The sequence below is a fragment of the Schistocerca cancellata genome, chromosome 8, assembly GCF_023864275.1.
Source record: "Schistocerca cancellata isolate TAMUIC-IGC-003103 chromosome 8, iqSchCanc2.1, whole genome shotgun sequence".
In the NCBI taxonomy this organism is placed as follows: Eukaryota; Metazoa; Arthropoda; class Insecta; order Orthoptera; family Acrididae; genus Schistocerca; species Schistocerca cancellata.
In genome coordinates, this window is record NC_064633.1 from 210723487 (window position 1) to 210750424 (window position 26938).

Below are 26938 nucleotides of genomic sequence, written 5' to 3' on the forward strand. Positions count from 1 at the left end.
AGAGTTTTTAAGATACAGTCAAGCTGTGGAGCACCGTCTTCATAAAAATCTTATTGAAATTATGGTCTCAGATATTTAACAGCAAACATCTCAGTGATAGGATACAACTCTCTTGTTTTTTTCTGCCACTGAAGTTGAATGAGTACCTCAGTGACACTGTCCTGTTTGCTAAATCAACCTTTGACAAAGTTTGATACTCTTCTTTTGATCTCCTCCATTGACTCTCCTGTTAGGGATTCCAGACTGGCAGGCTACACTTGAGAATCAATTGAACAGTAGTTTTAGAAGGGACCGATGGCCTTTGTAGTCTGGACCCTTCAATCCCACAAACCAACCAACCAACCAATAGTTTTAGATGCTGCCTTCATGCAAGAATTATATTCCATTTGAATTCTTGCAATGAACGTATCTGGCATAAGTCTTACCTGCAAGTTGTTTTGTGTATTCATTCTACTTCAGATCACTCTGAATGTGCACTTCTAGATATTGTATGATAATGACTTTTCAGGAATGTATTGTCAGTTGTGTAATAGAGAGCTGTTCTGTCAATTTATGTGTAAAACTTGAACTCGTGTTGTGCCTCTTAACAAAACTTTGCAGGCTGTTTTCCATTTTCCTATAATCTTCCGACATTGAGATGTCTATGACTCATTGTTACACACTCTGTGTGATCTGTGGCATTTATCTAGTGAAGGCAGCACATCAAGTGGTAAGAACAGTGACTCAACTCAGAAATGCAATACTTGAGAAAACTTGACTTAAAGAATTAATTCTATAAAACTTATAATGAAAAAATGTAAACTACCTTTAAATTTCAAGTAACTATTGTTTACAGTAAATTCCATTATATTTTTTTCATGCACATTGGATAGTTCGCAGGTATTTTTCAGTGACATACACTACAGATGCTGGTTTCCGACTCATGTCATTTTTCTTGCTAGGTTACGATATGCCATTAAACCCAAGTGTTCAGTAGAATTTTACTTTGGTTAATTTAGTGGCACTTCGAATAAAGAATTTATACTACTTTCTTTGTATGATATCTATGATATCTGCAGAATGTGTACTTGGTTACTACACCCAGTGCCAAAGAAACTGGTATAGGCATGTGTATTCAAATGCATATGTAAACAGGCAGAATATGGCACTGCAATCAGCAATGGCAATATAAGACAAGAAGTGTGTGGCACAGTATTTAGATCGGTTGCTGCTGCTACAATGGCAGGTTATCAAGCTTTTAAGTGAGTTTTAACATGGTGTTATGGTCGGCACACGAGTGATGGGACACAGCATCTCTGAGGTAGTGATTAAGTGTGGATTTTCCCATATGACCATTTCACAAGTGTCCCGTGAATACCAGGAATCTGGTAAAACATCAAAACTCTGACATTGTTGTGGCTGGAAAAACATCCTGCAAGAAAGGGACCAACGAAGACTGGGACATCAATAAGTGTCAGCATGCAAACCATTCAATGAAACATCGTCAATATGGGCTTTTGGTGCTGAAGGCTCACTAGTGTACCCTTGATGACTGCAATACACAAAGCTTTATGCCTCGCCTGGGCCCGCCAACACTGGCATTGGACTCTTGATGACTGGAAACATGTTGCCTGGTCAGAGGAGTCTCGTTTCAAATTGTATTGAGTGGATGGACATGTATAGGTATGGAGACAACATCATGAATCCATGGACCCTACATGTCAACAGGGGACTGTTCAAGCTGGTGGAGGCTCTGTAATGGTGTGAGGTGTGTGCAGTTGGAGTGATATCCCTGATTATCTAGATAAGACTCTGATAGGTGACATGTACGTAAACATCTTGTCTGATCACCAGCATCCATTCATATCCATTGTGCATTCCGATGGAGTTGGGCAATTCCAGCAGGACAGTGCGACACCCCACACATCCAGAGATGCTACAGAGTGGCTCCAGGAACACTCTTATGAGTTTAAACATTTTCACTTTAAACACTTCTGCTGGCCACCAAACTCCCCAGGCATGAACATTATTGAGCATATCTGGGATGCATTGCAAAGTGCTGCTCAGAAGAGATTTCCACTCCCTCGTGCTCTTGCGTATTTATGGACACCCCTGCAGGATTCATGGTGTCACTTCCCTCCAGCACTACTTCAGACATTAGTCGAGACCATGCCACGTCATATTTTGACAATTCCGTGAATTCGCGGGGGCACTACATATTAGGCAGGCACACAAGTTTCTTTACCTCTTCAGTGTACATGTGATGGTGTCCTGAAGGAAGTGATGGTACACTCTGTATAACTGCTAACACTGATTGACATTGTACTTGATGGGTCCAATACCTTGTGCGTACCAAAATCAAAATTCACTCGAGAAAATAATAAAATAATGAGGTAGAATTCTTGTAGAGTACTTACCCAGAGGAGGCAAAATTTCAGTACTGCAGATACACACACATGAAAGCAAAACACTAAACTAGATTTTGGAACTAGAAAAGTAGAAGTGGATAACTTCTGTTAGTTTAAAAAGGAAGATAGGTAACTGAGATGCCAGGATGAGTAGGATGTGAGTAACCTGCCCTTCCTTTTTAACCTTCCAAAGCCTTGTCCTTCTCTCCTTACCAATGCTGAACTATTGGCTCCAAAACTAGGATAGTAATGATGAGCCAAAACATTATGGCCAACTGCTTTATACAGTATTGGTTCATCTTCGGAATGCAGTACAGCAGGGGCTCTGCATAGCTTGGATTCGACAAGTCCTTGGTACATTTTCGGAGATCAGGGACATGTATATGCAAATATCACAGAGTCCCCATAAGTTACAGGCCAGTGTTTTGTGGGCATGGACATAGCATGTGACCAGTCCAATTGCCGTGTATTGTTGGATTGCCCATCATTGTGTGAGTGCTGAAGAGGTCTAAGTAATTCAGTGATCACCTATTGAATCCCTGTAGTGCCACATTGAGTGTCCTATTCATATTTGGTTGTACATACGGTCCCCTTCATTTGTGTTTGTTCTCAGTCATAGTTGCGCTGCCCATTCGATTACTGAATTCTTGAAGTAATCTATAAACTACCTTTATACCATCCTTGCAAATTACTATAGTTACTGTCAAAGCTTATTTATTTGCTGTATGGAACAGAGTCGAGACCTCTTGTTTCTCATTAGCAGGCATGTGCTTATCATATGATCAGTTTCTTTCTAGTCTCCCTCAGTTTTGTGGGTCTGTGTAACACAAAAATTTTAAATGTCAGGAGTTCAATCCTGTTTAGCCATAAGATTATTTGTTGCCTCCCACTTATGAGTATTTCAACTCCAATAAGGTTTCGTGTATATTGTTAGTGGCAAGTGCTCACAGTCGAGATTCTGTGTTAAACTGGAAGTTCCTTGTTTTGTTAAGTCCTGGGTGGGTTGCTTTTCAGCTCTGAGGAGCATAAGGCTATGTTATTTTCAGTAGTAGCCAACCCAGTAAAGCACTGAAGCTCTGTTACATTCATACTGTGCTTCAGTTTAAAGACTGTTTATTTTGTAAGGCTCTAAGAGCCAAAATTCCTTTCAAATATGTTTGACATTTCAGCATATTGCTTATGTTTGAACTTCAAGGTATATTTTGTGTAGGTATTACCTGATACTCAGGATCTAAGATCTACCGTATTTTAAATATGTTGTACTGTCACTGAGTCATTGAAGTGTTAAAAGATCACATTTTCACTGTTGCTTTATTTGTTTATAGGCGTAGCACATTGACAGGGAAAACAAGCATTGAAGTTTTGCAAGAGAGACTGGAAGAATTGGAAATGGATGACACTCAGAGGAAACGAATGGAATACTTCCTTGTTCAGAAAGAAAAGATTGGTGAATTATCAGATGATGACTTTGAGAAACTGGGAGAACTTGGAGCTGGAAATGGAGGTGTGGTGATGAAGGTCAGACACCGATCCAGTGGTCTCATTATGGCTCGTAAGGTGAGAATAAAACTGAAAGCAATAAATTTTAATATAGCTTGCATACTGAACGGTTTCCTCAGATATTCGTATGAGTCTCATAATACTATTGACATGGCCAGTATTCAGGTATTTCTTCAGTTCCACTGATTCTGAGTGACTGATAAAAGTAAATTTTCTATTTACTTTTCTTTTTTTTCCCATTATAGTCTCTTTTAGTATATTTCTATTGGAACTTATTGTAAATTCAGAGTGCATTTCTATAGGCTTCAGATAGTATCTCCTGAAAGATTTACAGGGCTTTCACCAATTTGTGTCAGGAGATTAGGAAACTATATCCAGTTCAGAATAACAAAGTTGATTGACATCTAGCTGTTTACAGGGCTACTACCATAGCAATAGCCAATCGAAGAACACACTTGTCTGTGTCTCCTGTTCCATTCATGTTGTCAGAACTCTCCCCTACTGCAGGTAGCAGCTGTAGTTGCCAGTTGTAGATGACACTCATGATCGGTAATGCAAACAGTCGTGGTTCATTTCAATGTATGCTTAATTTCATTCTGCAGCAAGTTTACTTTGCGCTACGGAATATCTGAAGCCTGTAGCGGAAGTGTGCAAAAAAAGTGTGGTTGCTAAATTGAAAGTTCATCAATTGCTCATGTTTTGTGTGGTCAGACACATGAGTTTGTGTACGAGTATTTTGAGAAGGAGAGAGAGAATGATGTGACTGTATTGCCTCTAACAAAGATAGTTGAAAGAACTTGTAATGTTCGCCTGCTTTATTTCTTCGTTGATAGTCCTCAGTGTCGACGTACTGCGTTGTTATACTGGCTGAAAAATGGGAGGTGGAAGTTCAACACTGATTACTGTAAATGATGTAGCCAACAGTTGCATAGTTGATTTTCACAGATCTTTACTTTCACTGTTCACAACCCCGCAATATTACACAGTTACATTGCCAGTTTACTATTGGTTAACTTTTGACCAGCCTCATTAATAGTTTGCAGACAAATGTCAGTGAACTATTGTAGCAGTATGCTGTCGGACATCTATGAGCAGTAAAAACATAACTACACAGTTCTTGTGGAATAATATGATACATGCGACGCTATTGAACACACACTCCAATTATTTTAACACTCTGCCTATTTGTGTTACATCTATTTCACAGTTAAGTTGATGCATTGTTGTTGATCTAACGAATACAGGTTTCTCGTTTGAAAATCGGCTGTGAACTGACTGTCTCAGGACCAAAAATCGGGCCTTTACATATCCTCATAATAATAAGCACTGAAACTAATTAACATACAAATAATTGAATATACAGAAAAATTCCTTCTTTGTAACAGTTTCTTCTACAAGGGTTAGGCCAAATTATTTGTTTAAATGACGAAATTAACAGATATAGTTATACAAACAATACTTTTGACAAACCTGGTAATTATTTTGGAATTAATTAAGGGCCAGCTTTGCTAACTTGACTTCGAAAAGAGCCAAATAAATACTTAAAGAATGCTAGTGGTTCGTCTTCCAAATGTTTATAATTAGTACAGAATTTATATTGTTTGTAAGTCAACAATAGAATCTAAGTCATGAAACAATTACTGATTTCACCCTATAATAAAACATATTAACTTGGAATTGTCAAAATAAATTAGGAAATTGATTATATACACAAAACTAAGCACAAAATTAGATCTATTGCTATATTTATTAAGACTGATGGCCAACCTTTCTCTTTTATGGAAATGCAGATTATACTCATGTATGCTAATGGTAATTAGTCAAAAGAGAAGAAGTGAAGAGATCCCAGCTTGCTTCATCACAAACTGCAGATGCTTTGTGATATATAAAAATAAAAATACGGTCCTCGAGGTTTGTAAGGAGAAGTACAGTACAGAAGACGAAGAACCTGGTTCATCGAAACAGCGGATACCCAGCAAAAAGGAAAAGACAGAACCTCAAGTAACAGAATTATTATCTTTTCAAAAAGATGCTGTTCATCGTTGCATGCACGGATATTATAAGAGAAAAGAACATCCAACTATAAAAAAAGTTGTGTGGTACTCTTCATGAGGCAGAGTTATTCAGTGGCAGCAAGACTTCCTTGTTAACAGTTGTCAAACCTCGTGGTTTTCAATTAAAAAAAAAAAAAAAAAAAAAAAAGGTGAAAAATTGTAATGGAGGAAGGTCACATCGTAGTGTGAAGTTGTCAGTTTTTAAGAAATATCATTAAAGTGCTGTTTGAAGTCGTCATGTGGCTCAATGAAACCTGGATGAATGCTGTTCCTGTGGGAGTGTGTGCAAGAATTATTGACTTGCATGCTAGAACTGCGTCTGGTTTCTTACCTAACTGTCTCCGCATTTACAGATCGAGCAAAGCAAGCGACTGCGGTGATGAGAAGTGGTTCAAGTGGCAACTATTGGAAAATGTAAATCAGCTATCTGCCATTGTAATGGATAATGCCCCATGGCATTCAGTTATTAAAGGTAAAACTCCTAATGATTTGAATGAAAGAAGCCGACATTGTTGACTGATTGAATGCCATGATGTGAAAATTCAGGATGGTTTATGTAAGGCGAAGCTCATGGAAGTAGTGGGGGGAGGGGGGGAACCTCATTTTCAATAGTATGTTGTCGACATGATAGTAAAAGAACGTGGGCACAGGTTTCTTAGGTTTCCACCATACCACTGCTACTCCAATGCCATAGAAATGATTTGGAAACAGACTAAACATTACATGGCAACAAATAATGAAAGCTCCGTTGTGACAGAAATTAAAGGACTGTTAGAGGAAGCAGTGGCACAAATAATGCCAGAGAAGTGGAGTAATGTTGTACACGACACAGAAACAGTTGTTAAGAAAGCATGGAAAAGTGAAGTTAGTGAGTGTAGAAATTAATATTGAAAACATAATTAAGTCCTTGGACAATTCCAGTGACATTCATGGACCAGAGATCAGATAACAACAGTGTTGAGGAAGAAGCTGATTATGAACTAAGTGGCATTTACCCTTTGCCATAATTTGTCTTTATTTTTGTGTTTCACATTTTTGACTGGATGGTGTGTACTGCATTTGCACCATAAATTTAATCTCATTATTAAGGAATACTCCTCTGCAGAAGTATGATATTCTACATGCTACAGTGATTGGTATGTGCTCAAGTAGTTTATATTATTTTAATGTTATTTATTGTATTTACATGAGCAATTTAGATCTATTTTAGCACCCCTTTTGTATTGACTATGACGCTGTACAAGATTCATTCCAATTGTTGTAAAAGACAGTGTTCTTCATTTTGCTTTGTTGAGATATACAAATAATAGGAACACGGTATCATTTTATACACAGGAGGACATTTGTTAAGCCATGAGGATATACGATCCTGTAAAGCGAACTCAACACCATACGTTAAAAGGTGCTGTGAGAAGGTAGTCCAGTAAGGAACTGCACAGCTGTTGCTGCTACAGCCATACTGTGTGTGCGTGCGTGCGTGCTGTGAGAAGGTAGTCCAGTAAGGAACTGCACAGCTGTTGCTGCTACAGCCATACTGTGTGTGTGTGTGTGTGTGTGTGTGTGTGTGTGTGTGTGTGTGTGTGTGTGTGTGTGTGTGTGTGTGTGCGCGCGTTGAGCTGACAACGTCACCCCCATCCGTGCTCATCTGTAGAGCATTACTTGTTACAGCAACTTGCAGACATGCATTTAACTCATAAGTGCCCAGAAGTATTAAGTTAAATTTTTCTGCTTAAAAATAGTTGTAGGTTATTGTTTTGTAACAGGTTTACATGAAAAACATAATTTCAGTTTAATTTTCACTTATAATAGTCATGAACATTGATGGCAACTAAAGTTGCCGATGGGCAGTTAACGTAACAAATGAAACACATTTCCAGATTTATTACAATTTTAATTTTTTGAACTGTTTTTGTTACACATTCTCACTGTATTTTTTCAAAGAAAGCTATTTAAACAGTGAAAACAGTTGTGAATCATTTGAAGGATTCTCATCTGAATCTTAGCTTAGAGGTATTTCGAAGTTTATGAAACCCCTCAAAACATCATGGATGAAGTGGCACCTGGCATTTCACACAAATATACACAGTTCAAGTCTTGCATACCTGGTATCTGCAATACTTAGATTGTCCTTTGATGATGAGATGATCTTTTCTGTCCTGCCTTACATCATTACTCATTTTTGTCCTGTATAGAGCTGTGAATTGATTATTGAGATCAGCCCCTTCCATATGCAGATTATGTTGTTTCACAGCATCAGTAGTTTTTAATGTTACTATCTTTCTTTCTGTTCTGCTAAATCTTTCCTCATTTCTACATAATCACAGTTGGAAAAAACTGTCACTACTTCATTGTCATTCCATCTCATTGCTGTCATCTGGCCGTTAGATACTGAAACGCGGTCTCCTCTTTCTTGTTTTCCAAATTCACTCTTTGATGGCGAGTTCAGGTGTTTTCCAACTCTGTTGTCTCGCATTGTCCCTAGGCCACCCAGGTTTCTTCTAAACGGTTCTTCCAGCAACAGAACTGACATAAACAAATTGTCAAAGTAGATTTTTGTTACACCTGGAATATTTCTGTGCTGAATCAAACCAGTCACTACATCTCCACCTTGACCAAGATCAATTTTAGGTAGTTTCATATGTGTGCCACAGTAAGGTTCTGCACATATAATGTAGCCATCAGGATTTGCCAAAACCCATAGTTTGAAACCAAATCTAATTGGCTTGCCTTTGATAAACTGTTTATCCCCATGCCTCCCCTACTCCACCTGCTCCCTTGATGGTGCGGGGCATTTCCCTCCCTTTAGCTCCTGCACAACCTACTTAGGAGCAACTCTCCCCCCCCCCCCCCCCCTCCCCCCAACGGTTGGGGACTTCAGTCCTCACTTCTTAGCCAGAGAAGTGTATGTTTTCTTAGGATCCTTTTGCCAGGAAGGGATCCCTTGGGTCACTCCTTTCCCAGGTTTCTACCAGTGGCAAAGCTGACACCAACCATTGGCTGAAGCACCCACAGGTAGCTGGTCATAGAGCTTCATGATCCTCTTCAGTCCCTGAGACTGAATCAGTGAAGCCCTCCCAGCCGGACAAACCTAAGGAGCAGTGAGAGAAACCTAAAAAAGAAAAGGCCCCAAGAATCAAGGCACTGTGGTGGCACCCACACCACCGATACCTACAAGCTCTGTCTGAGGATGAGGTGGAGATTCTGGCATCTGCTGAGGACCTAGATCTCGCTGGGCCCTCAATCGCACAGGTACTCATCTGGTGGCAGCAGGTGACCCTAAGGTGTAGACTACCTCATTGAATGTTTCATGCCTTCCCAGTCTCACGATCATGTAATCCTCCAGTTGAATTGCAGCGGTTTTTTCCACCACCTGGTGGAGCAAGGCAACTGTTAAGCTTTACACCTGCTTTCTGCATTGCTCTCCAGGAAACCTGGTTCCTGGCAATGTGAACACCTGCGCGCCACAGCTGTAAGGGGTATTACAGGAACCGTAGCAACTACAATATAGTGTCGGGTGGAGTTTACGTCTATGTCCTGAACTCGTTATGTAGTTAACCTGTGCTCCTTCATACCCCTCTTGAAGCTGTGGCTGTCAGGATAAGGTCGATGCAGGAAATAATTGACTGCAATGTATATCTTCCTTCAGATTGTGCAGTAGTACTCCTGAATGTATTGGCTGCACTGATTGATCATCTCCCTAAACCTTTTCTTCTCCTTGTGGGGTGGTGCCATGCTTACTGACCGAGGTAGGAAGGTCGAAAATTTACTGTCACAACTCTACCTCTGCCTCTTAAATACAGGTGCCCCCACACATTTCAGTGTGGCACATGGCACATATTCGGCCATTGATCTCTCGGTTTGCCGTCCTGGCCTTCTCCCATCTATCCACTGGAGAGCACGTGACTACCTGTGTGGTAGTGACCACTTCCCCATCTTCCTGTCAGTCCCCGGGTGTCATGCCCATAAACACCTACACAGATGGGCTTTAAACAAGGCTGGGAAGCTTTCACCTCTGCTGTTGCTGCTGAATTTCCCCTACATGGTTCCATTGATGGTATCATTGAGCAGGTCACTACAATGATTGTTTCTGTGGTAGAAAATGCGATCCATCGTTCTTTAGAGTGCCCCCAGTGAAAGACAGTCCCTTGGTGGTCACCGGAAGTCACTGAGGCAATTAAAGAGAGTCGGCAAGCTCAACAGTACATAAGCAACACCTTACCTAGAGCACCTAATAGCCTTTAAGCGGCTCCGTGCCCGTGTTCGCCAGCTTATAAACAGGAGTGTTGGGAGAGCTACGTATCGACCATTGTGTGCCATACGTCACCTTCCCAAGTCTGGACAAAAATCAGATGTCTGTTTGGGTACCAGACCCCAACAGGTGTCTCTGGCACTAACATCAATGGCGTGTTATCTATCAATGCAAACACGATTGCCGAGCGCTTTGCCGAGCGCTTTGCCGAGCGCTTTGCCGAGCGCTTTGCCGAGCACTTTGCTTGAGCCTCTGCGTTGGAGAACTACCCCCCAGCCTTTCGCACCCTCAAACGGTGGATGGAAAGGAAAGCCCTCTCATTCACTACACGCCACTGTGAACCCTATAACGCCCCATTTACAGAGTGGGAGCTCCTCAGCGCCCTTGCACATTGCCCCGACACAGCTCCTGGGCCGGATCAGATCCACAGTCAGATGATTAAACATCTCTCGTCTGACTACAAGTGACATCTTGTCATCACCTTCAACCGAATCTGGTGTGATGGCATCTTTCCAATTGCAGTGGTGGGAGAGCACCATCATTCTGGTGCTCAAACCCAGTCAAAACTCACTTGATGTGGATAGCTACCAGCCCAACAGCCTCACCAACTTCCTTGTAAGCTGCTGGAACATATGGTGTGTCGGCGGTTGGGTTGGGTCCTGGAGCCAAGTGGCCTACTGGCTCTGTCAGGGCACTCTACTACTACTACTAATCTTGTGTCCCTCAAGTCTGCCATCGGACAGCCTTTTCCAGATGCCAACATCAGTTTGCTGTCTTTTTTGATTTAAATAAAGCATACAACACGACCTGACGACATCATATCCTTGCCACATTGTATGAGTGGGGTCTCCGGGCCCCACTCCCAATTTTCATCCAAAGCTTCCTGTCACTCCATACTTTCTGTGTCCAGGTCAGTGCCTCCCATAGTTCCCTCCCTTATTCAGGAGAGTGGCGTTCTGCAGGGCTCCGTATTGAGTCTCTCTGTATTTTTAGTGGCTATTGACAGTCTAGCAGTAGCTGTAGGGCCGTCGGTCTCACCTTCTCTGTATGCTGATGACTTCTTCATTTTGTACTGCTCCTTTAGTATTGGTGTTCCTGAGTGATGACTACGTGGAGTCATTGACAAGCCGCAGTCATGGGCTTTAGCCCACGGCTTCCAGTTTTCAGCCGCAAAGTTGTGTGTTGTGCATTTCTGTCGGCATCGCACATTCATCCAAAATCAGAACTTTACCTTAATGATGATCCACTCACTGTAGTGGAGACATATCAATTCTTAGGACTGGTTTTCGATGCTCGATTGACTTGGCTACCTCAACTTCATCAGCTTAAGTGGCAGTGCTGGCAGCAGCTCAATGCCCTCCACTGCCTGAGCAACTGGGGTGCAGATTGCTCTACACTACACTACAGAGCCTTTGTTCAATCCCGCCTTGACTGTGGGAGTCTGATTTACAGTTTGGCGGTGCCCTCAGTATTGCGTTTACTTGACCCAGTGCACCACTGTGGCATTTGCCTAGTGACGGGAGCTTTTAGAATGAGTCCGGTGACCAGTGTCCTGGTGGAGGCGAGAGTCCCTCCATTGAAGGTTAGGTGTGCACAACTGCTTGCCAGTTACATTGCACAAGTTCGTAGTTCTCAGCGCTTCTGAATTACTGTCTCCTTTTCCCAACGACAGTGTTCCGTCTCCCGCATCGGCGGCCCAGGTCAGGGCTTATGTTTGTGGTTCATGTCCGGTCCCTTCTGTCTGAACTGGAGTCCTTCCCATTACCACCTCTCCTCGAGGTCCATTCACGTACACCTCCATGGTGTAAACCTAGGCCTAAGCTTCTCCAGGGTCTTTCGCATGGCCCTAACGATTCCGTTAACCCTGTGGCTCTCCGCTGTCACTTCCTCTCGATTCTCGACATGTACCGGGGCCATGAAGTGGTTTACACCAACAGCTCATTGGCTGATGGTCACATTGGCTTTGTGTATGTTCATGGAGGACATATTGAACAGCACTCCTTGCCAGATGGCTGCAGTGTTTTCACTGCAGATCTGGCGGCCTTATCTCGTGATCTTGAGCACATCTGCTCATGACCTGGTGAGTAATTTCTCCTGTTTACTGACTCCTTGAGCAGCCTACAAGCTATCGACCAGTGCTACCCTCCCTATCCTTTGGTAGTGTCCATTAAGGAGCCTATCTATGCCCTGGAATGGTCCTGTCATACAGTGGTGTTTGTGTGGACCCCAGGACACGTTGGAATACCAGGCAACAAACTTGCCGACAGGCTGGCCACACAGGCTACACGGAAACCACTTCTGAAGATGGGCGTATCCAAAACTGACCTGCGTTCTGTCTTACGCTGCAGGGTTTTTCGGCTTTGGGAGACCGAATGGCATAACATTACGCACAACAAACTGCGTGTCATTAAGGAGACTACAAATATTGTGGAAGTCTTCCATGCGGTCCTCTCGCAGTTGTCCTCTGGTGGCTCCGCATTGGACATACGTGGCTAATGCATGGTTACCTCCTCCATCGCGAGGACCCACCTCGGTGTTGCTGTGGCCCGTAAATGACGGTCATCCACCACTTGCTGGACTGCCCACTTTTAGCCGCTCTGCGGCGGATTTTTAACTTTCCCAACACTCTACCTTCGGCGTTGGATGACAATGCCTCAACAGCAGCTTTAGTTTACATTTTATTCATGAGGGTGGGTTTTATTATTTGATCTAAGTTTTAGCGCATGTCCTTTGTCCCCCAGTGTCCTCCACCAGGGTGCTTTTAGGGTGGAGGTTTTAATGTGTTGCAGAATGGCTTTCTTCTCCTTTTTATTCTCATGGTCAGCCAGCCATGGTAATCTGCTCTCTTGTTTTGATTTCTTCTACATGTTTCTTGCATCTCTGTGGTTTTCTTGTCTGATTTTGTCCATTTTAGTGTTTGTTGCCCTTCTGTCATTCTTGTGGTTTTCTCCTTTCTTCCAGCTGTGTTTTGTGTGTCTTAATTATTTTACTCTCACCCTTGTGGAATTATTGTAATCGGAACAAGGGACTGATGACTTAGCAGTTTGGTCCCTCCCCCATCTTTTAAACCAACCAACCAACCTTGCTTCATCTTCTAATGAATCAGAATCTTCATTAGTATCTCAACCTTGTACTTCATAAGAAGGGATGATGCCCACTAATTGTATTGTTCTGTTTGATCTGCTTCAAGAAAATTTATTATTTCGTCCGAAGTCTATAAATAATTATCACACCTGAAAGACAACACAAGTTCCCAGTGGCAACTAAAGATGCCAGATGTATTTTACCCAACATAAATCTTCCAAAGAAATCCTGTGTGTAATTTAGACTATTTATTACAAGATAGCAAAGAAAATTTACTTAAAGTATTCATATATTGTCCTGTACTTACATTTTCCATCAAAGCGCTTTTTAACAATCGTACCCACCAGCAGATTTAACATTCGTAAGCAACAATGATGGACTGAATACTGGAACTTCAAATATTAAACAAGAAAGAAAAGTGTCCAAAACTGCTTCCAGCAGTTAAATAGTGTACAGTATTATCATTGTTGCCAATATTAGTTTTTAAATTCATTGGCAACTTCAGTTGCCACTGGGCATTAATGGGTTAATGTATGGTGCCACAGGATGCTGTGGCCTGAAAACCAGTCACTGTGGAGAGCAACTTTTGAGAAACTGGTTCATTCAAGCCACAGAGAGCTGTACAAGTTTCTTGATGAAGAATTATGTGCACAATAGAACTAAATGAGATTGCGGTGGATCGCATGGAATAAGTTTTCTCAGTAAAAACCCATTAACTAACCTTTGAAATGCTCACCTTGAATATTACGGTATGGAGAGTGCTAGTAGAGCTGTAATTACACGCCCATAATAAACAATGAATGTAAGAAGTACAGCCAAATGACTTTGGGCTCATAGTACAGTTTTGTCAATGTACAGGGTGATTCAAAAAGAATACCACAACTTTAAAAATGTGTATTTAATGAAAGAAACATAATATAACCTTCTATTTTACATCATTACAAAGAGTATTTAAAAAGGTTTTTTTTTTCACTCAAAAACAAGTTCAGAGATGTTCAATATGGCCCCCTCCAGACACTCGAGCAATATCAACCTGATACTCCAACTCGTTCCACACTCTCTGTAGCATATCAGGCGTAACAGTTTGGATAGCTGCTGTTATTTCTCGTTTCAAATCATCAATGGTGGCTGGGAGAGGTGGCCGAAACACCATATCCTTAACATACCCCCATAAGAAAAAATCGCAGGGGGTAAGATCAGGGCTTCTTGGAGGCCAGTGATGAAGTGCTCTGTCACGGGCTGCCTGGCGGCCGATCCATCGCCTCGGGTAGTTGACGTTCAGGTTTCATAACTAACCTTTTTCGTAGGACTCTCCATACAGTTGATTGTGGAATTTGCAGCTCTCTGCTAGCTCTGCGAGTCGATTTTCCTGGGCTGCGAACAAATGCTTGCTGGATGCATGCTACATTTTCATCACTCGTTCTCGGCCGTCCAGAACTTTTCCCTTTGCACAAACACCCATTCTCTGTAAACTGTTTATACCAACATTTAATACACCACCTATCAGGAGGTTTAACACCATACTTCGTTCGAAATGCACGCTGAACAACTGTCGTCAATTCACTTCTGCCGTACTCAATAACACAAAAAGCTTTCTGTTGAGCGGTCGCCATCTTAGCATCAACTGATGGTGACGCCTAGTCAACAGCGCCTCAAGCGAACAAATGTACAACTAAATAAAACTTTATAGCTCCCTTAATTCGCCGACAGATAGTGCTTAGCTCTGCCTTTTGTCGTTGCAGAGTTTTAAACTCCTAAAGTTGTGGTATTCTTTTTGAATCACCCGGTATTATCCATTGAAGCACTCCAATGCAAAACTTTCTACAGTTTGTATTATTCATGGACTATGCCATTTTGAACAGTGATAATGTATTCAGATGCTCTTTTAGGCATTTCTGGAGTCATAAAAATCCATCCACTACACTTACCTCAGTTGACAAGCAACAGTTCTCATCAACTTGTGGACTTGGATTGTCAAAGATCAAACAATATGACCTTACTTGCTGTTACCCCATGTCACTGGTGCATATTACATTGTGTCAGTTCGAGATCTGCTGCCTCACTTGTTCAGGCCTTGTACTTTGGTTGTCCCTGAGAGGATGTGGTTTCGGCATGAGGCGGCGCCAGCTCACTTTGATATTAATATCTGTAAGTGCTGAACAACATAATTCATCATCATTTGACTGTAAGGTCCTGTTTCATTCCCTGTGTGATCTCCAGATGGGTATTTTCATATTGTGTGTCTTGAATTCATTAGTGTGTGTAGCCTAAACTGAAGTTGAAGAAAATGGTTATTAATACCTTATTTGCTCTTCTCATTATAAGAGCGATATTTTAGAGTGTGTGGAAAAACTTTGTGTGCCATTATAATAAATGCATTGGGACACCTGTTGGTCACTTTAAGCAGTTGTTTATCTCTACAAGAAACTAAGTAGGCTTAGTCATTTTTGACCGTTAGTTCCTTATCTAACAGTACCTCATTCAGTATACTTTTCCCACATCTATGTAGTACATATATCAGTTTCACACATTTATTTATAAAATATTTTGGGGTTATAACTGAAAATTTAACTGCCCAATTGTTATGTATTTAAACTTTGACTTAAGTCTTTGGTTATAATGTTGTACTTCACTCGCTGTTATTTCTTGAAGCTGCAGCCTGTCTCCTCCATCTGACTGCAGTGCTAGCAGACAGCAGTCACTGCATGTACTGTTTCATTTGAGCACAACAGCAGATGAAAAGCAAATAGACTATACATTAGAAAAGCATGTGGAATTCATTGCGTCCCTATGTTCCACAGCACGATTTAGCACTATAAAAGTTTTCTTGTATCGTGACATTTAAAATACATCTGTCCTGTGTTATAAATAAATGTAACAGGGCTGTGTACATAGATTATTACTAAGTTTGTAAAACAGCTTTCCTTGTGTACTTGCTTTGAAGTGTGTTAGTTATATCACCGAAGTTTAATTCATAAGCCAATCTACAATGCCAAGTCTTCTTAAATCTAATAACCTATTTTCCAAGTGGCGGCAGAACGCACACATAAGACGGTTGTAATTGGCAAGCTTTCAGAGCCAGTGGCTACTTCTTCAGGATGGCATGTGTGGTGAAACAGGTGCCAAGGCTATGATTGTCATGTTGTAGAGCATGTTCTGCAACAGGATATTACGAGTTGCCAGTATACACCCTCTGCCCATGCCCATTCATCCTAAATGGTAATTTGGTGGTTGTCATTGCAATGTAGAAGGCCAAACAGTGTTTACATAACAGCTGGTATATGATGTGTGTCATTTCACAGATGGCTCTTCCTTTGATAGTGTATGTTTTGCCTGTTACAGGGCTGCTATAGGTGGTTGTAGGAGGGTGCATAGGGCAAGTGTTGCAGCAGGAGCAGTCACAGGGGTAGAAGCCATAGGGTAGGGAGATGGGTGCAGGAGCAGCATCAGGTCTGACAAGAATATTGTGGAGATTGAGAGGGCAACGGAAAGCTATTCTAGGTGTGGTGGGCAAAATTTTGGACTGAATATATCCCTTTTTCAGGGCATGATTTTAGGAAGTCACGGCCCTGCCGAAGTAGTTGATTAACACATTCCAGACACAGGCTAATACTGTGTCACCAGTGGTGTGCTCCGAATTTGCTTATTGGAGGAATCAACAGTACCAGGATTGGTACTTCACCTTTGAGGGGCAGTCATTCAAGTAGATCAGTGGAACAGCCATGGGAAAATGATGGCTCCTTCCTATGCCAACCTTTTCATGGGTCTCTTGGAGGGCACTTTCCTGGAATCCGTAAGTCTTCAGCCCCTGGTTTGGTTTAGATACGAGGGTTGTTTTGTAAGTAAGGACCGTTTTTATTTTTAAAAAAAGATACAAATACTTTTGTAAAAAAACTTTTATTTTCTGATTCTACACACTTTTACCTATTTTTCTACATAGTTGCCTTGTTTATTTAAGCACTTGTCATACCGTACAACTAAGTTTTTAATTCCCTCTTCAAATAATTCGGCCGCCTGCTCCGAAAGCCAAGAGTTCACGGCCGCTTTCACTTCATCGTTGTCATTGAAGCGCTGCCCGTCAAGATGGTGTTTCAGGTACTGAAAAGGGTGAAAATCGCTAGGAGCAAGGTCGGAGCTGTATGGTGCATGGTCCAAAACTTCCCAGCCAAAAGAATCAATCAAATCCCGAGTCTTTTGAGAGGTGTGAGGCCTAGCGTTATCGTGCAGGAGCAAAACTCCTTTTGTCAGCATGCCGCGCCTTTTGTTTTGAATTGCTCTGTGGAGCTTCTTTAGAGTTGCACAGTAGGCATCTGAGTTGATTGTCGTTCCTCGTGGCATAAAGTCCACTAGCAAAACACCGCGCTGGTCCCAGAACACAGTTGCCATAATCTTGCGCTTTGACAGCATCTGTTTCGCTTTGACCTTGACGGGTGAGGTTGTGTGTCGCCATTCCATTGATTGTCGCTTGCTTTCGGGAGTGATATGGGATACCCATGTTTCATCTCCAGTGACAATTTGACTCAACATGTCATCCCCTTCTTCCTCGTAACGAATCAAAAAGTCCAATGAAGTGGCAAATCTCTTCCCTTTGTGGTCCTCTGTGAGGAGTCTGGGTACCCACCGAGAACACAGTTTCTTAAAGTTTAGTTTCTCAGACAATTTTGTACAAAACCGATCTTGAAACTTGTGGAAATTCCAAACAAAGAGTGGAAATTGTGAATCTTCTGTCCTCACGAATCTTTGTTTCGACTGCAGCCACCAAACCATCAGTGATCACAGAGGGCCGGCCTGAGCGTTCTTCGTCGTGGACGTTTTGACGGCCATTTTTAAACTCTCTAACCCATTGACGCACTTTACCTTCACTCATTGCATTCAAGCCATAAACTTCTGTTAACTGACGATGAATTTCTGCGGCTGATAGGCTTCTCGCGGTCAAATAACGTATCAATGACCATATCTCACACGCGGAGGGCGATTCAATAATCGTAAACATTATAAAGTAGCACAGCGATGCGTTCATGTCAGCTACAGAGCTGCAACTTGCATCAGTGTGACCGGGAAGGATGCCGGCAAGTGGCGCGGTGGCTTGTTGCGGCGTCCGCGCGAACTACGGGACTATACGCGCGAACGGCCCTTACTTAAAAAACAACCCTCGTACATTGATGACATCTTTACCATATGGACTTACGGTGAGGCTGACCTGCTAAAATTCCTGGAATCTATGAATTAAATTTCACATGGTCATATTCCAAATCCCATGCCACTTCCCTTGATGTTGATCTCCTTCTCACTGAAGGCTGGCTACACACTTCTGTCCAAATTAAACCTACCAACAAATGACAGTACTTACATTTTGACAATTGCCATCCTTTCCATGTCAAACGTTCCCTCCAATACAACCTTGGCATCCCAGGCAAATGTATTTCATCTACATCTACATACATACTCCGCAATCCACCATATGGTGTGTAGCAGAGGGTACCTCGTACCACAACTAGCAACTTCTCTCCCTGTTCCACTCCCAAACAGAACAAGGGAAAAATGACTGCCTATATGCATCTGTACGAGCTCTAATCTCTCTTATCATTTGGGGCTTTCCGCGAAATATAAGTTGGCGGCAGTAAAATTGTACTGCAGTCAGCCTCAAATGCTAGTTCTCTAAATTTCCTCAGTAGTGATTCACAAAAAGAACACCTCATTTCCTCCAGAGACTCCCACCCGAGTTTCTGAAGCATTTCCGTAACACTCGCGTGATGATCGAACCTACCAGTAACAAATCTAGCAGCCCGCCTCTGAATTGCTTCTATGTCCTCCCTCAGTCCGACCTGATAGGGATCCCAAACGCTCGAGCAGTACTCAAGAATAGGTCGTATTAGTGTTTTATAAGTGGTCTCTTTTACAGATGAACCACGTCTTCCCAAAATTCTACCAATGAACCGAAGACGACTATCCGCCTTCCCCACAACTGCCATTACATGCTTGTCCACTTCATATCGCTCTGCAATGTTAGGCCCAAATATTTAATCAACGTGACTGTGTCAAGCGCTACACTACTAATGGAGTATTCAAACATTATGGGATTCTTTTTCCTATTCATCTGCATTAATTTACATTTACCTATATTTAGAGTTAGCTGCCATTCTTTACACCAATCACAAATCCTGCCCAAGTCATCCTACAGTCAGTCAATGATGACACCTCCCCCTACACCACATCATCAGCAAACAGGTGCACATTGCTATCCAAAAGATCATTTATGTAGATAGAAAACAACAGACCGACCACACTTCTCTGGGGCACTCCTGATGGTACCCTCAGCTCCGATGAACATTCACCATCGAGGACAACGTACTGGGTTCTATTACTTCAGAAGTCTTTGAGCCACTCACATATTTGAGAACCAATCCCATATGCTTGTACCTTAGTTAGGAGTCTGCAGTGGGGCACCGAGTCAAACGTTTTCCGGAAGTCAAGGAATATGACATCCGTCTGATACCCTTCATCCATGGTTCACAAGATATCACGTGAAAAAAGGGCGAGTTGCGTTTCGCAGGAGCGATGCTTTCTATAGCCGTGCTAATGCATGGACAGCAACTTCTCTGTCTCAAGGAAATTCATTATATTCGAACTGAGAATATGTTCGAGAATCCTGCAACAAACCGATGTTAAGGATATTGGTCTGTAATTTTGAGGATCTGTCCTTCTACCCTTCTTATATATAGGCGTCACCTGTGCTTTTTTTCCAGTTGCTTGGGACTTTACGTTGAGCAAGAGATTCGCGATAAATGCAAGCTAAGTAAGGAGCCAATGCAGTAGAGTACTCTCTGTAAAACCAAATTGGAATCCCATCAGGACCTGGCGATTTATTTATTTTCAACCCATTCAGCTGCTTCACAACCCCAGGGATGTCTATCACTATGTCCTCCATACGGGAATCTGTACAAGACTCAAACAGCAGTACGTTTGTACGATCCTCCTGCATGAAAGATTTCTCAAATGCTAAATTTAAAATTTCAGCTTTCGTTTTGCTGTCTTCCAGATTTGTTCGGATGCAGACTCTCTACAGCAATACACCACCATTCTCACTTCAGCTTTCACTGCATGCAATTACCCCACCAGCCTAGTTAAAAAGCAGATTTCTTGGGCCATCACATCCAATCCTGGTACTGCTGATCCCTCCAAAAAACAACTTTAGAGCAGACCACTGGTGACACAGTATTAGCCTGGTCTGGAATGTGTTAATCAACTACTTCGGCAGGGCCTTGTCTTCCTAAAATCATGCGCTGAAAAAGATATATTCAGTCCGAAATTTTCTCCACCACACATAGAATAGCTTTCCAGTGCCCTCCCAATCTCCACAATATTATTGTCAGACTTGATGTTCCTTCTGCACCCATCTCCCTACCCTATGGCTCCTACCCTTGTGGCCGCTCCTGCTGCAACACTTGACCTATGCACTCTCCTACCACCACCTATAGCAGCCCTGTTGCAGGCAAAACATATACTATCGAAGGGAGAGGAATCTGTGAAATGACACACGTCACATACCAGCTGTTATGTAGACACTGTTTGGCCTTCTACATCAGAATGAATACCATCAAATTACCATTTGGGATGAGTGGGCATAGGCATAGGGTGTATACTGGCAACTCGCAATATCCTGTTGCAGAGCATGTTCTACAACATGACAAACATGACGTCTGCACCTGTTTCACCACACGTGCCATCCAGATTCTTCCCCCAGACACCAGTTTCTCATAACTATGCAGGTGGGAACTAGCACTGTAGCATGTCCTTTCTTCTCACCACCCACCTGTCCCTAATTTACATTAATTTCTTTGATCTCAGCATTTTTTCACAGTAACTACTTTTTGCTTCACTCTGTTTTAGTTTTCTTCATCTTTCATTGTCTTTCCCATCTATTTTTCACTGCCCCTCTCCCACCTCTGTTACATGCAGTGCACTTACCTTTTCTCTCTTATTAACTCATGCATGACGTTTAAGCAGTAATGTCTGTCTACATATTACCCTGTCTTCAACCTTTTAAGCTCTCAGGTGTTCAGATCTCGTTCGATGCAGTCCCCAACAGTCAGTCCTTCTTTCTCATTCTGTATGGTAAGTCTCCCCTGACCTGCAGTTCTGGGTGACTTTCCTGAAATCTACCCCTTTTCCTAGAACTCTCCAGTCCTTCTCTTTCACTCTTCTTCCTTCCCCTTCAACCCTTCTACCTGAAGATGGGGCCACTGGCTCAGAAAGCTTGCGAATTACAACCGTCTTTTATGTGTGTGTTCTGCACCGCTTGGTCAGTAGATTTTTTAATCATCAAATTAAATTATTTTGTCAATAATTGATTGCTTTTATGATAATCTATTTTGCATCATTGTGGTTCATATGATATTCTTTATCCTTTCCCACACACTAAATATTCTTTCAGGCTAACAGTCACAGATACTGGGAGGAAACAATATTTTTTTTGAGCAACAGATGTTTGGGAAACTGTTTCTCAGCTGTCGTTCAAGAATTCTATTTCAGAGTTGAGGTGGAAGAGACATTAGCTGAAATTGGCTCCCTGAATTCCTTTCATATGATTCCTTTCTTGCGTGATATCAGCTGCCAAGTCAGTGTTCCATATTTCATGAACAAACTTTCCAGGCTTAACTGAAGGATTGGCCATGTGCCATCCCTGTCACCACTATTAACACCTGAGATGGAATTTGTGAACTCCAAATCTCTGTATGCAGTGTTATTCATGTAAAATTGAGCATAAATTTTCCAAATGTTCATGAATCTTGTAACTGAGGTGGGACTTGGGTACCAGTCCAGTAACGCATAGTAGGATGTGGGAAACAAAATTCATCATTAATCTTCTGGGGGTGAATTCAATCTGGGGTCGACACACCTCCCCAGCCCAGAAGCAGAGCTTTAACTCACGTAGTTAACCACGCAGGTTCACTGTTATGTATTTCATACTGTACTTCTGCGTTTCATCAGTTTTCAGATACATGGCAGCTCATTGTTTTGCTTCCTTCGGTCACGTGGGTTATGCTACAGATCAGGCTGCCACCACAGAATAATTTCGAGTTAATATTGTGATAAACATTGTTTGAGTTCTGTTCTACCACCAGAAACATGTCGTCATGTGCCCTGTGTTATGATTGGTTGATAGAAGCAAACTGAGCAGGTGGCATGTTGATTTGCACATTTTTTTAAGCTGAAATGCTTTATTTGGCAGTTTTTTGTTCACATTTATATGCAGTTTAATTGATATTTTCTGATTTTTAAATCTGTTCAAAATGCATTGTGATTCCCCCCCCCCCCCCCCCCCCCCACACACACACACACACACACACACACACACACAGATACACACACAGAAACGTTTTGGAGTGTGATTCCATGACTTCCATTTCAAGGAAAAACAATTTGCAGATGCATTCATTAATATGAGAAAAGTAACTTTTATGATGAAACTAACAAACTGATGAAAAACACACAGAGAAATATTTCAGGCAGAGATGAAGGAACACACTGAGTTGCACCTGTCAGATAGCCTGCAAATTCTTTCGGTCACCTTTATTTGCGAGTTTGTGTTGACAGCAGTAGGTTCTTATTTCAACAATAGGATTATAATGATGAGCTCTGTTAATGAAGAAATGCAAAAAGCCTATTATGTGTACTTGTAATGGTAGGTCTCTGCAGTGTACATAGTCTGAAGGGATACAAATACCTTCAAAATGTACTGAAACAACTACTTTTCATGCCAGTAGAAAATATAGAAATTGTCGAAAGTCTACTGTTGTTCTGAAGGCAGTTTGGCTTCCAAGTTCAAATATGGAATCTGAGTGGCAGTTTTCACACAATGTAGGATGTCCCATTGTTTATCTTGACCACCCCAAACAGCTTTGTATAGATGCAAAATAAAAAAAAGAGTAAGTATCAAGCAGATGATGTTTAGCTACCAGGAGGATATGAACCAGCATGAGTGCCTTTCTTGTAGCTTTTGGATTAAAGCAGGCCACTAACTGAAAAGCAGAATGATTGAGTTGTTGATAATCACATATTGAAGAAAGAAAACTTGCTAGCTTTCAGAGTTATTCTTTGATGATAATCTGTAGTAAAACACACACACCTACACCTATTGTCCTACATAGTACCGGGTGGACTGATAGTGCCAGTTATGTATTTCAGTGGATGACTGTCTGTGAAGGTTGGAGGGAGGTAGTTGGTTTTCCGGCTAGGAATGTGGGATGGCAGGTAAAAGGGCCAGACACGTAATGCTTGATTGTAGGGACTGGTGGGGAGCAATGCATGCTGAAGGCAATGTGGGGATGTGAATTGGGAGGTGGTGACAGGATGGAGGAAGGGGAAACTATTGGATGGAGGGGCCAGGGATAGTGAGGTTGACAACAGGATGATTGAGAGCAGAGGATGTGTTGTAAACATAATTCCCATCTGCATAGTTCAGAGAAGCTGGTGGTGGAGGGAAGGATCCAGACCACTCAGGGTGTGAAGCAGCCATTGAAATTGAGCATTTTGTGCTCAGCTGCATATTGTTTTCAATGAGTGGTCTCCTTTAATCCAAAAGTATTTATATTCTACAAGAACTTTATGAAAGATATGAACAACAGTAAATCTTTTTAAACAGCACCCTCTGTTTTTTCATTTGGTAATCTACTTCCACTCCTTAATAGCTGCTCATAAATGTATTACAGTGTACCACTCATTAAATGCGACATTATTAAAAATGTAACAAAATATTGTATTTAACTTCTCCACATACTGGAGCGGACAGTGAACAAATGAAAATGTGGACAATGCCGACCGGTCATTCAGTCAGCTATGTTCAGTTAAAGCTTTATGCGAGTACAGTGTACACCAATGGGGGGAAAAGTAGAAATGCTTCTTATCTGTGGAGAATGTAAGTTAGTAGAACAGGAATTGCTATATTGTTTTGTTATTTATGATACAACTAAATGCAGCACTGTTCTATAGTACCTTTAAATGATATGTTGTGTACAGGAAAGGCAATTCTTGATTAAAAATTGCACTATCATTACTTTAATCGTTGTTGATGATAGGCATAATGCTATGCAGGCAAAGGAACTCTACAGAGAGTGATATCCTGACAAGACTTCACTACCCCACCGTATTGCAATTACTGTTCTGCTAAATTTACATTCTCCATAGATAAGCAGCACTTCTACCTTCTGTTCGTTGCTGTGCGATGTACTTATACCCCTGGTGGCCGTGTAGTTCTAGGCCCTGCAGTCTGGAGCCGAGCAACCGCTACGGTCGCGGGTTCGAATCCTGCCTCGAGCATGGATGTGTGTGATATCCTTAGGTTAGTTAGGTGTACTTAGTTCTAAGTTCTAGGCGACTGATGACCTCAGAAGTTAAGTCGCATAGTGCTCAGAGCCATTTGAATCATTTGTACTTATACCAAACTTCAGATGTAGCTGGTTGACTGTATGACTGGCATGCATTTTCCTTGTATTTTCATTTGTTTACTGTCACCTCAAGCAAGTGGATGACCTCAAGCAAGTTATCCTGGGTGCCTACACTGTGTACTCATACCGGAGAGTCAAAGTCAGTTTTGTATTAGGTTTTTAACAGTGTCATGTCATGTTAACGGTACACTGTGATACATTCTTGAACAGGTCTTTAAGAGAGGAAATGGAGTAGTGAATAAAAAATAATAGTATACTACTTAAAAAATGGACAGCAGTTCTTATCTTCATAATGAACAAAATCATAAGTAATATGAAAGGGATAGATTGCTACTCGCCATATAGCGGAGATATTGAGTCTCGGACAGGCACAACAAAAAGACTACTAAACACACAAATGTTTTCCAAAAGGCCTTCTTCTGAAGCAGACAACATACACGCACACATTCACTCAAACACAGCTCTCTCACATTATCACTGTCTGTGGCTGCCAAGGTCAGCCAGAGGCAGTGGTCATGTATGTATGAGCTGTGTTTACTTGAATGGGTGTGTGTATGTTGTCTATTGCAAAAGAAGGACTTCTGGCCGAAACTTAGGGGTTTAGTAGCATCTTTGTTTGGTTGTCTGCGACTCAACATCTCTGCTATATGGTGAGTAGCAATCTATCATTTTCATATTGCCGTTACTCCATCCTGGATTATCCATTGTTTAAAATTACAATTAAGGAAATTATGATAATTAATATCCACCTGATAGTTACACAACATTTGACTCATACATTTTTAATTTTGCTTCTGGACAAAATTTGTTCGGTATGGTCAGGATAAATAGAATACTCTGTATTAAAGTGATGATAGCATATTGTCACTGAATAGAAATTTGAAGTTACGAGAATGCTTTCTTTTGAAAAACTTTCAACCTTGTTTGGATGCAGAATTATTTATTCTTTAATGAGTTAGTCTTAATAGGTTTGGAGAATTTTTTTAAGAATAATGGAACAAAATGAGACGTGTGAAGTCGGTGAATATAATTGATAAATGTATGTAATTACGATTTCAAAAACATTGCTAAGTCAGGTAACTGTATTGTTACAATTGGCCTATTTCAGCAAATAGCCATCATGTTACATAATTTTGGTACAATATTTATATTATACATAAGTGTTAATTAGAAAATATTATAAAATTTGTTACATACATCAGATGGGTTCGATATCCATATGTTATGATGGTTCTGTTGCTATCTCCTTGTTCTAATTATACTCCATTTGTGTTCTAGGAGTAATAACAATTGGTTATACGAGATATGGCTTGATGCTGTTGTTGTGGTCTTCAGTCCTAAGACTAGTTTGATGCAGCAGCTCTCTGTACTACTCTATCCTGTGCTAGCATCTTCATCTCTGAATAACCACTGCAATCGATATCTCTCTCTCTCTCTCTCTCTCTCTCTCTCTCTCTCTCTCTCTCCCTCCCTCCCTCCCCTCCAGTACTAAACTGGTAATCCCTTGATGTGTTAGACTGTGTCTTATCAACCTATCCCTTCTTCTGTCAAGTTGTGCCACAAATATCATGTCTTCCCAACTCTATTCAGTACCTCCTCATAAGTTATGTGATCAATGCACCTGATCTTCAGCATTCTTCTGTAGCACCACATTTCTAACACCTCTAATTCTCTTCTTGTCAAAACTGTTTATTGCCAGTGTTCACTTCCATGCATGGCTACACTCCAGATAGATGCCTTTAGAAAATACTTCCTAACACTTAAATCTGTATTCAGTGTTAATAAATTACTCTCCTTCAGACATGCTTTTCTTGTCTTGCCAGTCATTTTAGATTCTCTCTATTTCGGCCATGGTCAGTATTGGTGTCAGAGTAACAAAATTCATCTGCTATGTTAAGTGATTCACTTGCTAATAAATTTTGCTCAGTATCACCAGATTTAATTTGACGTCATTCCATTATCCTTGTTTTGCTTTCATTGATGTTCATCTCATATCGTCCTTTTTAGGACATTGTCCATTCTATTCATCTGCTCTTCCAAGTCCTTTACTGTCTGTGATGGAACCACATTGTTGTCGGCAAACTTCAGAGTATTTATTTTCCCTGAACTGTAATTACTACTCCAAATGTTTGTTTGGTTTCCTTTACTGCTTGCCTGATGTACAGGTTGAATAACATAGGGGATAGGCCACAGCCCTGTCTCACTCCCTTCTTAACC

At 41.5% G+C, this 26938-nt stretch overlaps 1 protein-coding gene across 2 annotated transcripts in view; it reads left to right on the forward strand.

Annotated features, from left to right (window-relative positions):
* Positions 1-26938, forward strand: part of LOC126094519 (dual specificity mitogen-activated protein kinase kinase dSOR1) — a 79160-nt gene that overhangs the window by 25950 nt on the left and 26272 nt on the right. For both annotated transcript variants that reach the window (XM_049908935.1, XM_049908936.1), the window contains one exon: positions 3713-3944. In XM_049908935.1, the coding sequence (XP_049764892.1) occupies positions 3713-3944 (232 nt within the window). The remainder of the gene's footprint in view (positions 1-3712; positions 3945-26938) is intronic.